Source organism: Microcaecilia unicolor, chromosome 5 (genome assembly GCF_901765095.1).
Source record: "Microcaecilia unicolor chromosome 5, aMicUni1.1, whole genome shotgun sequence".
NCBI lineage: Eukaryota > Metazoa > Chordata > Amphibia > Gymnophiona > Siphonopidae > Microcaecilia > Microcaecilia unicolor.
Window position 1 is genome coordinate 29,972,916 of NC_044035.1, and position 16,275 is coordinate 29,989,190.

The 16,275-nt window shown below is 42.8% G+C and overlaps 1 protein-coding gene across 1 annotated transcript in view; it reads right to left on the reverse strand.

Annotated features, from left to right (window-relative positions):
- SORCS3 (sortilin related VPS10 domain containing receptor 3) overlaps positions 1-16,275 on the reverse strand; it is an 831,591-nt gene that overhangs the window by 343,721 nt on the left and 471,595 nt on the right. Inside the window, exon 7 of the mRNA XM_030204719.1 lies at positions 7,372-7,490. Within this exon, the coding sequence (XP_030060579.1) occupies positions 7,372-7,490 (119 nt within the window). The remainder of the gene's footprint in view (positions 1-7,371; positions 7,491-16,275) is intronic.

Here is a 16,275-nt window from a genome sequence, read left to right on the forward strand (position 1 = left end):
CTGGCCATTGTCGGTCTGGGTCGCGCTATGAATACAACTTACTTTGAGAAGGATGGGACCATATGCAAGTTAAGTAGCCGTTAACCTTATAATCGGCCCAATAGAAAAAATAGAAAAAGTAAAAAAGAAAGAAAGAATAATATTGTAGGTAGCGGCTGCTTTCTACAAAGTGTTGTTGCCGATGATGAAGAAATCCAGTCCCCTGGAGCCCTTTATATATATATATAAAATAGGGCTGGGGACTTCTAGAGGCAACACCTCTTTATTGATCAAATGAATGTACTTTTTGGTCAGTTCAAACGAAGCTGTTGATTTTGTGTTTGTATCTCCTCCATTTACATATTGTTATCGAGAAGAGAATAAGGAGAGTTTCCCTTTTGAAATATTTATAATTTGTCGATAACTATAGGTGTGCACACAGCAGGGAGTAGGAAGGGAAGGCTCCTCCAAGAAATCGGGGAAGAAGTATATTGTAAATCAAACCTTTATTCCAAGTTACACAGTGAAAAACTCGACTCGACACAGCTGTGTTTCGGCGCTAAAAAGCGCCTTCCTCAGGAGTCTACAAAATAAGTGTTACTATTAAAAAATGTTTCACAAAGAAATATTACATATATAAAAAAGGAGAAATTTATTTATTTATTGCATTTGTATCCCACATTTTCCCACCTCTTTGCGGGCTCAGTGTGGCTTACAATAAGATATGAATAATAGAAATACATTTGTAACAACTTGAATATGGAATACATTGTGCAGAGTTGTGCGAGACATTCGATTATCATTAGGAATATAACAATGGGACATCAACATGGAAACATTAGGAGGAGACAGTGGGACAATTGATTACAGGATGAGGGATCTGAAGTGGATGTATGTTGCATTGATGAACAGTGAGTATGGACTCTATGTGTTTTGGTTCTTTCCGTAAGTTTGTTCAAACAGGTGCGTCTTCAGTAGTTTTCGGAAGGAAGCTTGTTCGTTAATCATTCTTAGGTTGCGCGGTAGTGTATTCCAGGCCTGCGTGCTCATGTGGGAAAAGGTTGACGCGTGTAGCGTCTTGTATTTCAGGCCCTTGCAAGTGGGGAAGTGGAGGTTGAGGTATGTTCGGGATGACCTTTTAGCGTTTCTGGGTGGTAGGTCTATTAGATCAGACATGTACGCTGGGGCTTCGCCATAGATGATCTTATGGACTAGTGTGCAAACTTTGAAAGTAACGCGTTCCTTAAGTGGAAGCCAATGTAATTTCTCTCGTAGTGGTTTCGCCCTTTCGTATCTTGGTTTTCCGAGGATGAGCCTGGCTGCTGTGTTCTGGGCTGTTTGAAGTTTCCTCATTATTTGCTCTTTGCAGCCCGCGTATAGTGAGTTGCAGTAATCCAGGTGGCTGAGGACGAGGGATTGCACTAGGCTGCGGAAGACGAATCTTGGGAAGAATGGTCTCATCCTTTTCAATTTCCACATGCCATAGAACATCTTCTTGGATGTATTGTTTGCGTGGGTTTCGAGTGTTAGGTGGCGGTCGATGGTGACTCCAAGGATTTTTAGTGTTTCTGAGACTGGGAGGTTTAGGGTTGGTGTGTTTATCGCGCTGAATTCATTTGTGTTGTATTGGGAGGTATCAGGCATCGGGTTTTTTCTGCGTTTAATTTCAGGCGGAATGCGTCTGCCCATGTGTTCATGATGTGTAGACTTTGATTGATTTCGTTGGAGATTTCTTTGGTGTCTTGTTTGAATGGGATGTATATTGTTACATCGTCGGCGTATATATACGGGTTAAGCTTATGGTTTGATAAGAGTTTTGCTAAAGGGATCATCATTAGGTTGAAAATGGTTGGTGAAAGAGGTGATCCTTGTGGGACTCCACATACAGGTGTCCATGCCTTGGATGTGGTTGAATTAGATGTGACTTGATACGAACGTAGGGTTAGGAACCCCTTGAACCAGTTCAGGACATTTCCTCCTATGCCAAAATGTTCGAGTATGTGTAGCAGGATTCCATGATCTACCATGTCGAAGGCGCTTGACATGTCAAATTGTAGGAGGAGTATATTGTTGCCAGTTGCGATGATTTGTTTGAATTTGGTCATAAGGGTGATTAATACTGTTTCTGTGCTATGATTTGATCGGAATCGGAAATAAACATCACATATGTATCTTAATATAAAGTATACAAATAAACTCTTTAAAATAATATATACTTTAGACACACAAGCAAACCTATTAAAAAATGTATACAAAATAAATAATAAACCATTGGACAGGTATAAAAACTATTTCATAAAATGGTGTTGTAATGAATTTTTGTCATTTAAAATTAAAAACGTATAAACACATGTATAAACTTATTTAAAAGAGAAATATTTTGTATATTCGTCTGTGTCTATGGTATACAGCTTATAAATATTATGTACACAAATAAGGTTAACAAATAAATGATCATACATATATCCATAAAAAATGTATGAGTATTAGAAATCAATATAAACGTATAGATCTACATGCTGGTTTCATGCTCACATAAAAATATTCTTAAAGAATTATGTATGCATACCATTGGCCTAAAAAAACATTATTATTTAAAATGTCAAATTAAGGACAAAATCAAAAATAATATATGAATGAACAAATACATTTTTTACTGACCTTATAGTGTACAGCTGATTTTGTATATTCTATTATCTGTGATATATTGGTGTTACGTAATACCGCTTATAGCACCGAAACACAGTTGTGTCGAGTCAAGTTTTTCACTGTGTAACTTGGAATAAAGGTTTGATTTACAATATACGTCTTCCCCGGTTTCTTGGAGGAGCCTTCCCTTCCTACTCCCTGCTGTGTGCGTTTCCTTGCGTAGGATCCTAGCGTACCTCCACCTTCTTGGTGGCATTTTCCTCTTAACTATAAGTGTCAACACTTATGCCAGTTGGCAGTTAGGTGCATAGGGTCAGATTCTAAATAAGGTGCCTAAAAAAAATCCGTGTGGAAAACATTTCTGCCTAAGCGTATTCTATAAGCGGCACCTAGATTTAGGCGCGGTATATAGAATATGTTAGTTGATATCCCAGCGCCTGAAACTACGCACATCCAACGAAAATGTGGCATAAATACCTGTGTGTAGATTTACACGCACTGGGCCTTAATTTATAATTACGCATGTTAATTTGGGAACACCCATTTTGAACTGTGTGCATTAGAATTTAAATGCAGTTCATTGCAGAATACACTTAGCAACTTCTGCGTGTAAATTCTAACTATTGCCAATTAGTGCTTATGATTGCTTGTAAAGTGCTGTTATCAACACTACTGAGTTTATTAAGCCAATTAAGTTACATGCATTGCTATAGAATACACCTGGATTTCGACGCAGATCTCTAGGTGCGCTATATAGAATCCGTGAGATGACCCCCAGTATTCTATAACATGTGCAGAAAAACCACAGACGTGGAAAGAACACCAGAATCCCACGGAGAGGTACACAGCAGAAAACAAGAGTGGGGAACAGATCAAGCACTTCAGAAACAGACCAAGAAACACCCAATATGAAGTTGAGCTTTTATTGATGACTCTTAATGATGACTCGACACTGCACAAACATGCCTGCCTCATGAGTTTCTTATTGATATATATGACAGTCATAATGTGGACGGGCATAATCGAACTTGGGCGCCCATCTCTAAGGGCGCCCATCTCCGGGGACGGCCCCCGGGAAGGGGTGGAGCCAACCATATTATTGAACAAGATGGGCACCCATCTTTCGTTTCGATAATACGGTCTGGACCGCCCAAATCCCAACATTTAGGCCGACCTCAGAGATGGGCGAACTCGGTTTTTGCCGATAATGGAAACCGAGTGCGCCCATCTCAAAAACTACCGAATCCAAGGCATTTGGTCATGGGAGGAGCCAGCATTTGTAATGCACTGGTCCCCCTCACATGCCAGGACACCAACCGGGCACCCTAGGGGGCACTGCAGTGGACTTCATAAATTGCTCCCAGGTACATAGCTCCCTTACCTTGTGTGCCCCCCCCCAAAAAAAACCCACTCCCCACAACTGTACACCACTACCATAGCCCTTAGGGATGAAGGAGGGCACCTACATGTGGTACAGTGGGTTTGGGGGGGTTGGAGGGCTCAACATTTACCACCACAAGTGTAAGAGGTAGGAGGGATGGGCCTGGATCCACCTGCCTGAGGTGAACTGCACCCACTAAAACTGCTCCAGGGACCTGCATACTGCTGTGATGGAGCTGGGTATGACATTTGAGGCTGGCATAGAGGCTGGAAAAAAATGTTTTTTAGTTTGTTTCTTTGGGTGGGAGGGGGTTGGTGACCACTGGGGGAGTAAGGGGAGGTCATCCCCGATTCCCTCCGGTGGTCATCTGGTCAGTTTAGGCACCTTTTTGAGGCTTGGTCGTGAACAAAAAGGGACCACGTAAAGTTGGCCAAATGCTCGTCAGGGACACCCTTTTTTCCATTATCGGCCGAGGACGGCCATCTTTTAACCACGCCCCCATCATGCCTTCAGTACACTGCCGACACGCCCCCTTGAACTTTAGTCGTCCCCGCAATGGAAAGCAGTTGAGGGTGCCCAAAATCAGCTTTCGATTTTGCCGATTTGGGCGCCCCTGAGAGAAGGGCGGCCATCTCCCGATTTGTGTCGAAAGATGGGCGCCCTTCTCTTTCAAAAGTAAGCTGGATTGTCTGTCCTTGGTGGTAAAAATCACGCATGAGCCTGTCTTCAAAGACTGAATTTCTAAAACAGGTCTTAAAAAAGACTCTTTGTTGATAAAGTAATAGTCTCTAGAACTTGTGCTACTGGCAAAAACCGATGTTTGCTAGTAGCACAACGTCTATAATAGCAACACAACTACCAACCAGTGCCAAATAACATCAATTTTAGAGGTCCTTTTACTAAGATGAGCTGAAAAATGGCCTGCGCTAGTGTAGACGCGTGTTTTGGGCGCGCACAGATCTATTTTTCAGCGTGCCTGTAAAAAAAAAGGCCTTTTTTATTTTTGCCGAAAATGGAGGTGCGGCAAAATGAAAATTGGCGCGTGTCCATTTTGGGTCTGAGACCTTACCGCCACCCATTGACTTAGCGGTAAGGTCTCATGCGGAAACTGTGCGGTAATCGTCTACGCACGCAGAATGATGATTACCGCTTGGCTTCCGCCGCACGCAGGAAAATAAAAATTATTTTCTGGTACACGTGAGTGAACGCGCGTAAAAAATGAAATTACCACTTGGGCCACACGGTAGCCGAGCGGTAACTCCAAATTGACAAATGTAGGATGCACATATGTGCCCACGTGGCTTAGTAAAAGGGCCCCTAAAACAATTAACAGCCAATTATTAATTTAAGTTGAATGCACTATTATATTGGTCGCCCAACTCTCCATTGCCTCAGATTCATATTGTTTGCACTGCTTTACTGCAGAAAAATTGACTGTGGCATTCACTAACCTATGGTACTTCAGCACTGCTGGTTAGTGAATCCTCCAGCAATTTTTGCTTTCCATTATAGTTCAGAATTTCATGGTTTTCCAGCCACAGCAGCAAAAATGTAGCAGACCCCAGGTTGGTCCCACTACATTTTAAAGAACTGGACCATAGTGTTAGAAGAAAAGCTTCAATGCCTCCTCAAAATTCTGATCCCCCCCTTGAACCTACACTCCCATCTCCAAGCATCGGAGGTGAGAGGAGGCAGTTGTGACATTGCCAGCCTTTTTAACTTATTCTCTGTGAGCACAGGCTCATTCTGTAGTAGGCTGATGCTCCTAGGAGAAAGCTACTGTGTATATATATATGCATGTTTCATAGATAATTATTATTTAACTTGTGTTATTAAAAAGTTGCATTAAACTGACCACATTATTCCAATTAATGCATATTAAGTGGCAACTAATATGTATTATTACCGTAACTTTACTTGGTAACTTGACCCCATGGAGGTTGTTAAACTGTGAAATTTTTACTGCAAGATACTAGTCATGAAAGGATGCAAACAGAAGGTAATTTTACAACAGGGTATTTAGGTAGGAATGTTTAATAGCTCATATGTTATGATTCTGGAGACAAGATAATTGCCTAAGTACTTTTATACAACTGCCTGGGCAAATTAGGCCACATTTATACCTGCTCTGAATCAAGTATCGTTGTGTGCCCATCTCTACCAGTATGACTAGGTGCATATGAGTGCATTTTATGAAATGTACCCATATGTGCTAATCCCCCCCACCACTGCACCAATTCAAACCTCCCTCCCCACTCCCGGATTCCCTACACATATATCATGGCAATACTTTTAAAACAAATAGAAGGAAATATTTTTTCACTCAAAGAATAGTTAAGCTCTGAAACTCGTTACTATAGGATGTGGTAATAACCATAAGAACATAAGAATAGCCATACCGGGTCAGACCAATGGTCCTTCTAGCCCAGTATCCTGCTTCTAGCAGGGGCCAATCCAGGTCACAAGTACCTGGCAGAAACCCAATTAGTAGCACCATTCCATGCTACCAATTCCAGGGCAAGCAGTAGCTTCCCCCATGTCCATCTAAAAAAAACAAACTATGGACTTTTCTTCCAGGAACTTGTCCAAACCTTTTTAAAACCCAGATACACTAACTGCCAATACCACATCCTCCAGAAACAAGTTCTAGATCTTAACTATTCTTCGAATGAAAGAGTCCATACTCTGAAAGCCACTGCTGTCCCTAGGATTAGTAGCATGGAATCTTGTTACTCTGGGATTCCGGAATCTTAGTACTCTTTGGGATTCCGGAATGTTGCTACTATTTGGTTTTCTATCAGGTACTTGTGACCTGGATTGGCCACTGCTGGAAGCAGGATACTGGGCTAGATGGACCATTGGTTTGATCCAGTATAGCTTTTCTTATGCTGTTACGTTGTTATTGCGTAAAAAGGTAGGTGCTATGGGTTATACACACCACACATTTTTGTAAGTGCCTACTTCAGGGCTCTTTTACTAAAACGCAATGAACGCATTCAAAAGGGGGACTTTTCCATGCACAAAGGTCAGATTTAATTCTGCACTTGTTTGGGGAGTTTTCTGTTTTTTAAATTTCAGGTCATGATCAAATATTTGCATTAGTGCACAGTACCCATAAACCCTTATTGCGTCCTGGTGCCTGTCCAAACATTCTTACTGTTTGTGATGTTAAACATTTGGCATCAAAAGTCATATTCCTTCTAATTTTTTCCCCCTCAAATTCATTGAAGCCAGTATCTCTCTTGGCAAATATTACATGGCTCGATGAGGTGAGCAATGGTTATTGTCTGGGTGGGATGAAACATTCAAGCTTTAAAATTTCAGGTGAAACACACGCAAGTCATAGTATCAAGACTCTATACCTGAATGAAGATATATTCGTCCTGCACAACCAATGAGCTTATGTCAATGGCTCGAGAAAAGGGTCCACTCCGGGTAGTCTCAGAACACTCCTGAATTCTACACGTTAAATAATGGGCTTCTGCAAAATAAATGACCACAGGCACAGCGATTAACATTCCAAATGCCTTTTCATTCTGAACAATCATGACACACCTGCAATTTATGTGGCATACTGACATACTGGCAAATACAAACGTATATTCCCCTCGATTCTATATATTGTGCCCCAATTTCCACACTCAACTTTGAGCGAGCATCTGAGATGTGCGTGCAAATAAATTGACTAATGAGCTCGGAAACATCAATAATTGGGTGCTCACAGTCTTAAAAATTTGTGCACGCATCTCACTGTATGCTGTTCTGTAAAGCATGGTGGTCTAACTTCAGTCGTGTATATCTGAAAAGGGGGCATGGCCAACGGCATGTCAGGGCCTTCCAAACAGTTACGCATGTATTTATAGAATTCTGAGGTGCACGCGTAAGTACGGCACCAAAACGTTAGCCACAGGATCATTGTCAAATTCTATAAAGGGTGCACTCCTTATATAGAAATCTGACCCCTAGCAGTAGTCGCATGAGACTACCACTAGGGGTGCCATTTTGGGAGTGGTGCTGGATAGGGCAGGAACGATTTGGCATTGCTACTGCTCAAAGACACTTGGACCCCCCCCCCCCCCCCGGACCTTTGTACCCCTCACAGTGGACCACCAATGCTGTCACAGGTAGCCCCTGTGGGAGATGGAGGCAGGGGGAGGTCTTGCTCGGGAATGGAGGGCTTGATTGGAGGGGAGAGGAACCCACCCCTACTGGCCAGCTCAATGCTTCCGGGCAGTTAAAAACCCCAGTAACCTGCAACCCAGAATCTCACGGGTTGCTGAATCTCGCTGGAGATCAAGCTTTGGTAAAAGGTGAACTTTTACTGCACCTTGATGAATCCCCCCTTAGGGGGAGATTCTTTATATGGCACCTAAAAAAAAAAACCGTGCAGAAATCAATGCCAACTAATTGTATTCTTCAACTGATGCCTAGATTTAGGCATGGTATATAGAATACGCTTAGTTGAGACCTCAGCGCCTAAAACTACACATCTCTATTTACATCAACAAAAACGTGGCGTAAATCCAAGCATGTAGATTTAGGTGCACTGGACCATATTCTATAACTACACGCATACATTTTGGAATGCTCGCGAAACATCCATTTCCCCGCCAATAACCACGCCCCCTTTTGCCTGTGCGCATTAGAAGTTAGGCGCACTACATTACAGAATGCTCTTAGCGGCGTGCATGTAAATTCTAATTATTGCCAATTAGTGCTCATTATTGCTTGTTAAGAGCTGTTATCGACGCTGATTAGCTTGTAAAGACAATTAAGTTACGCATGTGGTCATAGAATATGCTTGCATTTTGGAGCGGATCTCTAGGCGCGCTATATCGAATCTGGGGGATAGTGTGTTATATTTGCAACACACTAACCACAAAATACCTTCCATACCCATTCTCTGACCTCTCAGACAAAATGCACTTAATGCACGGTGCACCACATGCTAACTGCAAAAATATCACAAAGCCCTTTAACTCTGTTCTGTGCTAGCAGTTACTTTATTTATTTATTTGTTACTTTTATACCCCACATTTTCCCACCTATTTGCAGGCTCAATGTGGCTTACAAAGTATCGTAAGGCGACTGTCATAACGGATGATAACAAATACAAGGTTGTGTTATGGTCACAGGTAGAAGTGTTTCAGGCGTCATGGGGTCAAGGATAATAAATTGTCCAGTACGATCATAGATTATCTTGTGTTGCTGGGTGTGGGGATTTATGTTGGATCGGTGGGATAAGCTTTTTTGAAGAGGTGGGTTACAGTACAATAAACTGTGTGTTAAGTGCTTAATGTGGTTTAGTTAAAGGACCCCATTTTTTTTCAGCATTGTATCCTATTCTCTGTTCCCTCTAAACTGAGCGGGAGTCCTCCAGCTACAGTCCTGCCAGTGGGTGGTGCTGTTTTACTATCATATTTTCAATAGTGAGGTACAGGCAAGATCTGCAGGACTCCAGGGAACCTGCCTCTCTCTAGCCATTGAAAATAAAATATTGAAACTACTACTACTACTTAACAATTCTAGAGCGCTACTAGGGTTATGCAGCGCTGTACAGTTTAACAAGGAGGGACAGTCCCTGCTCAAAGGAGCTTACAATCTAAAGGACAAAATGTCAAGTTGGTGCAGTCTATATTTCTGAATAGAGGTGTAGTGGTTAGGTGCCGAAGGCGACATTGAAGAGGTGGGCTTTGAGCAAGGATTTGAAGATGGGCAGGGAGGGGGCCTGGCGTATGGGCTCAGGGAGTTTATTCCAAACATGAGGGGAGGCAGAAAGGACAGAGCCTGGAGTTGGCGGTGGTGGAGAAGGGTACTGAAAGGAGGAATTTGTCTTGAGAGCGGAGGTTACGGGTAGGAACATAAGGGGAGATGAGGGTAGTGAGGTAAGGAGGGGCTGCAGATCGAGTGCATTTGTAGGTTAGTAGGAGAAGCTTGAACTGTATGCGGTACCTGATCGGGAGTCAGTGAAGTGACTTGAGGAGAGGGGTGATATGAGTATATCGGTCTAGGCAGAAGATAAGACGTGCAGCAGAGTTCTGAACGGACTGAAGGGGGGATAGATGGCTAAGTGGGAGGCCAGTGAGGAGTAGGTTGCAGTAGTCAAGGCGAGAGGTAATGAGAGAGTGGATGAGAGTTCGGGTGGTGTGCTCAGAAAGGAAAGGGCGAATTTTGCTGATGTTATAGAGGAAGAAGCAACAGGTCTTGGCTATCTGCTGGATATGTGCAGAGAGGGAGGAGTCGAAGATGACTCTGAGGTTGCAGGCAGATGAGACGGGGACGATGAGGGTGTTATCAACTGAGATACTCCACCCCCTACTGACAGCAGTGAAGTGGGAGGACTCCTACTCAGCTGAGAGGGAACATTGTTATTAATGATTTTATTATACTGGAAGCTGTAATAAGTATGGCGCATATACTGCTGTTTTCTTATTGTGCTGAAATTATTCTATTGTTCCATGCCCTCATGTCTTGAGCACATTAGTGAAAAAGTAGGATTTAAAAAATGTATGATATGTTATACACATATATTATGATTATTGTATTTGGAAGACAATATTCAAAATGCAAGAGTAAATCAATAGAATGAAAACTGACTTCAAAGGGGATAATTTCTTAACATGGCATCTAGGTAAAATTTCTATAAAAGAACCTTTTTAATCCCTGTTCTAGAAAGTTAACACAAAGAAAGAGGAAGCAAAAGTCCATCAATAATAGGGTCATGGATTTGATATGCCACCTTTCCGTGATACAACCAAAAGGGTTTACATTTTTATATGCAGGTACTTTCTCCGTCCCTAATGGGCTCACAATCGAAGGAGTCCTTTCACTAAGGCGCACTAACAGATTTGGCCGACACCTACAGAAGGTGATCTCTCCACAGGAGAAACGAAAGACAAATATACGAACAGTGGATCCAAAAGAAGTCCTCTCACAAGTGATGTTTCCCAAACAAGGTCTTTATTAAAGTCAATAAAACAACCTGACACGAATCGTGTTTCGGCCGCAAAGGCCTGCATCAGGGGTCTATAAGTAAACATAAGCATTAATACATAAATAAAAAATAGTCATGAATAAAACATATAAAAAAACATGGAGAATATAATACACACAGAATTAAAAATGAAATCATCGACATGTACTAAAAGGAACATACCTATCCACCTTTGATGAAAAAGGTAAAACAGATTTAGCACATGCTTACGATTAGCGCACATCAAATGGTAAAATGGGCCTTATTCCTGTGATCATCTTATCATTTAGAACATGCTAATCATTAGTGTGCACTAAATCTGTTAGTGTGTCTTAGTAAAAGGACCCCTAAGTTTTTGTACCTGGGGCAATGGAGGTTAAGCGATTTGCCCGTGGCTACAAGGAGCCAAACATGCCTTCATGAAAGGCTCCACTCCAAAAGAGGAGAAAAAGTACCTCAGCTTTATAATTGGAATTGTTAGGGGTGAAATTTGTCTAATCATTGGTTCAAAATAAATAAATAAACACAACTCCTTCTTTTACTAAAGCGTGGTAGGTATTGGGGAATGGAGTGGAGGAGTAGCCTAATGGCTAGTGCAGTGGCCTGAGAACCAGGTTCGATTCCCACTGCAGCTCTTTGTGACTCTGGGCAAGTCATTTAAACCCAGGTACAAAATAAGTGTACCTGTATACAATATTGTCACGTCTGTGGCCGTGACCACCCTCAGACTTACCTTATTCCTGGGGGTCAGCTTCCTAGCTGGCTCCTGTTTCTTCTGTCTGTCCTTTCTGAGCTAGCTCTGGCTCTCTGTGCTGGCTGCATCCAGCAGCATGACACTAATTGCCTCACTATACTGCACCTGTGGGTGTTGCCTGGGTTAGCTCTCTCTCTGTCTCTGTGCTGGCTGCTTCCAGCATGACTCTAATTGCTTCACTACACTACACCTGGGTGTGGGAAGCCTCTCTGTGTTTCACTGTGCTTTCTGCCTGCTCTGTGGTTTGTGCCTGAACAGCCTCCATAGTTGCTTAGAGATTGCTGCAGCTGTGCCTTTGGTGTTGAAGGGCTTTATTAAGCACTTAGAGACTGCAGCCTTTGCCTTTGCATTGCCAATGCCTCCGCAGTGCCTTAGGTCCCGAGGTTAGTGTGCTGTTTGCACAGTTAGCTTTCCTTGTCTTTTCTTGTGGGCTTCCATCCCTTCTGCTTTGCTAGTTACTATCACCTGTGGGCTTGCCTTCTGGCTCAGGGTATAATTGCTCTGTGGGCTTTCAGCTCTTCTGTGTTTATTGCTCTGTGGCCTTCCAGCCCTTCTGTGTCTATTGCTCTGTGGGCTTCCAGCTCTTCTGTGTCTTTTGCCCTGTGGGCTTCCAGCTCTTCTGTGTCTATTGCGCTGTGGGCTTCCATCCCTTCTGTGTCTATTGCTCTGTGGGCTTCCATCTCTTCTGTGCCCATTGCTCTGAGGGCCTCCAGTCTATCTGCGTATATCCCTTTTACCTGTGGGCTTCCAAGCCTTCTGGGTGTATTACTGCGGCCTGGGGGTTTCCAGCCTTTCTGTGGGCTTCTAGCCTTTCTGGGTGTATCTCTCTGACCTGCAGGCTTTCAGCCTTTCTGAGTTTATTATTCTCTGTGGGCTTCTAGCCTTTTTGTTATCCCTGTGCAGTGGTGCAGCAGCACACTGTCTGAGTCTAGTTCCGTGCCCTGTCGCCCTTGTGTATCCCAGACCCAGGGTGGGTCCTCTGGATCTTCAGTTCCTGCCTTATCCTGCAAGTCCTGCCGGCCACCTGCACTTCGGAGCTCAACTCCGGAGGAACGGTGGCTAAGTGCAGGTGAAGCTGTTCCTGTTTCGTCTGTTCTAGTTGCCTGCCTTGTACTACTCCAGTCCAGAGTTCCAGTACTGCTCTTCTGTGTTTCCACTCCCGAGGTGGTCTTGCCTGCCGTGGCCGCTCCTCGGCAGTGGCCCAAGGGCTCACGAACTCCAGTCCTGCCTCGAGGACCTGATAGAATGCCAAGGCCCTCGAGAATGCAACAAATATGTAAATCACTTTGAGTACAACCCCAGAAAAGTGGTCTATCAAATCCCATCCCCTTTCCCTATTGCATTTACTGTGCATTAACAGCAAAACGTAAAGCGCAATAAGTGGATCTGCCCTGTTAATCGACCCAATACATAATACAGCCCTAAGGCTTTCAAAATGGCACCTACCCAGGACATACGCCACATGTTCCTGGATCCTCCAGATCAACTCCTGATCCATGAATCACCTGTTCCAATGCCTCCCATTCAGATTGCGCCAACCCCTGATTCAATCTCCTCCAGATTCCTTTATCAGACCCTCCAATTCAATCTCTCAGATCCCCCTATCAACCTTAATCTCCTATTCCCCAATCCTCTTCCCTCAGATCGGACCCCTAACAAGCTGCTCACCAAAATCAAACCCTGACTACAGGTCCTAAAGGAAATCCATTTCTCTACCCCACCTCCAGATCTTACCTGGTGGTGCAGCGGCAAAGAGCAGATGTTTTCCCCCTTCACTTCTGCTCTGTCCAGTGCCAGGTTCAAACTAGCGTCACTAACCCTAGTGGTAGTCTTGCGGTACTACCACTTGGGTCCAGCCTTCCATATATGGGCCTTTTGTTTTTTTTATAAAGCAGACCACGCACCAGCATTTAATAGATAATATTGATTGAAGTATATAGACTACTCAACTCTCACACGAAGGGGTAATTTTCAAAACAGTCCTATATGTGCTCTGTAAATGCAGGCTTCATACATATTTTCAAAGGAAAGGTCTGTGCATATTGTCCCTTTGAAAATTGCACGGGGGTACATTTGGCACAGGGACTTTAGACCTGCTCTTTGTGCAGGCTAAATTTGGCTGAGAAATAGCATGCATGCATTTGAAAATGCCATATCTGTATGCCATTTCATAATCTCGCCAAAGTAAGGCCTTTGGGAATACCTCTATTTAATCTGGCTAAAATTATGTGGACTGTGGAACCCCATGTTTGATTTTAGCCAGGTTAAGAGTGAACAATTTTCAGACAGATTTTTAGCCTATATAAATCCCTATTTACATAGATAAATTGCTTTTAAGAAGTGCCCTGTTATTTTCAATTGCATCCTGTAAAGTTCAAGTCAATAGAATTTGGCTAATATGTATCAGTAGACTGATGTACTGAATGCTCTTAAGAACAACTCAGCTTGGGCTAACCATTCCTCTGCAATCCTGACACTTCTATTCTCTCAGTTAAAACTAATATTTACCAACTCCCTGATCTTGCGCTGAAGCACAAGGAATACATGAAGTATTCAGTCTGCAAACTTATAAGTACTTTTGCTATAAATACATGTACTTTATTCAGATTTCATGTTTCAACAGCTTGGTCAAGACAACTGAAAATGCAGACAGGCGTGGGGAGATGGATGCCGTTAAGGATTTGCTGATTCTGGCCTACCAAAACCTCTAAGTGGGGAAATAAATTTGATAGTAGAGCTAACAGCTTGTTTTGACTTCCATGGCTTTTCTTTACAATAAGCTTTGTGATGCTTCAGGAGCCGTTTTCAACCTCCACATACTCAGCCTACATGTCTTCTCCAATATCTGTTAAACTGTAGTGTTCAGCATGGGTTCCTGGTGAGGATTTCGGTGATACCTTTGTTGGCACAGCAGCCAGAACAATCCAACGTCCCCTGGATTCTATTTATGGCGACTAGGGTTCCGCACGCAAATTGCCATGCATAGCCTATTTGTACGTGGAACTTAATTAACAAGCCAATTTACCATAAATGGCAGGAGGTTACTGCAGAAACTCCTGCGGTAGCTTGGCAGTAGTTCTGGATTAGCGTGCGGCAAATCTGTTGCTGCACGCCATTAGCATGCCCTAATCAGACCATGCTAGCCAGATAGCACAAGAACACCCAGTCTCTGCCCATGACACTCTCCCTTTACAAAAATATATATTTTTAATAGTTAATTTTATTATTTATTTATTTGTTGCATTTGTATCTCACATTTTCCCACCAATTTGCAGGCTCAATGTGGCTTACATTGTTCCGTCATGGCAATCACCATTCCAGAGTAAAAGATACAATAAGTATTACATGAAGAACATGGGTGACATAATAGAATTAAGCAATCAGTATGAAGAGGTCACATTCGGAATAACAGTTAAAGCGTTAATGTGTAACAGTTCTTATGATGGATCGTTGTAGTATGCTTTGTTGAAGAGAGAAGTCTTCAGTGACTTCCGAAAGTTGATTAGATTGCGCATTGTTTTCACATCAAATGGTAGTGCATTCCACAACTGCGAACTCGTGTAGGAAAAGCTGGACGCATGTGTTAATTTGTAATTTAGTCCTTTGCAGCTGCGGAAGTGGAGATTCAGGAATGTGCGTGCTGATCTTTTAGCATTCCTGGGTGTACTTAACACACGAAAACAGACAAAATGCCACAAAACATTTTAAGAACAAGAAAAAACCACGCAAGGGTGGAGGTGCACTAATTCCCTTGGTGAGAAGGATGCAGAAGACAAGAAGTAGGGAGAGTTGGCCCTTCTCAAACAACAGAGGAGACGTATTGATGGATAAAAAGTCTTTATCACAAAGTATTCAAAATCGACTCGACACAGCCATAGGAGCCGATTCTGTGGGTGCTGTGGGTGCTTGAGCACCCCCAATATTGAGAATATTCCTTGTATGTATCCAAGGAAGGATTATTTCCACTGGGCTTAGCACCCCCAATCATTTTGAAAAGTTGGCTCCTATGGACACAGCAGCCGTGTTTCAGTGCCCTAAGCGCCTGCCTCTGGAGTCTTAGGATCTATGGCTGATAATGGAAAGAGATATTCTTATCAAATCTCTATACACAAAAGATATCAATCTAACCCAAAGTTAGACAGAAATCTCACCGGACTACCAATACTTCATTGAAGCTATTTCGGTAGTCCGGTGAGATTTCTGTCTAACTTCGGGTTACATTGATATCTTTTGTGTATAGAGATTTGATAAGAATATCTCTTTCCATTATCAGCCATAGATCCTAAGACTCCAGAGGCAGGTGCTTAGGGCACTGAAACACGGCTGCTATGTCGAGTCAATTTTGAATACTTTGTAATAAAGACTTTGTATCCATCAATGCGTCTCCTCCGTTGTATGAGAAGAGCCAACTCTCCCTACTTCTGCATAAAACATTTTAACGCATTTTGCAGTAGCCTGTTTTCCCCCTGCTAACACTGCATGAAGGGCTTAACATCCTTAAAAGCGCCTGTGAAAATGCTCCTTCTTTAATAAACTTTC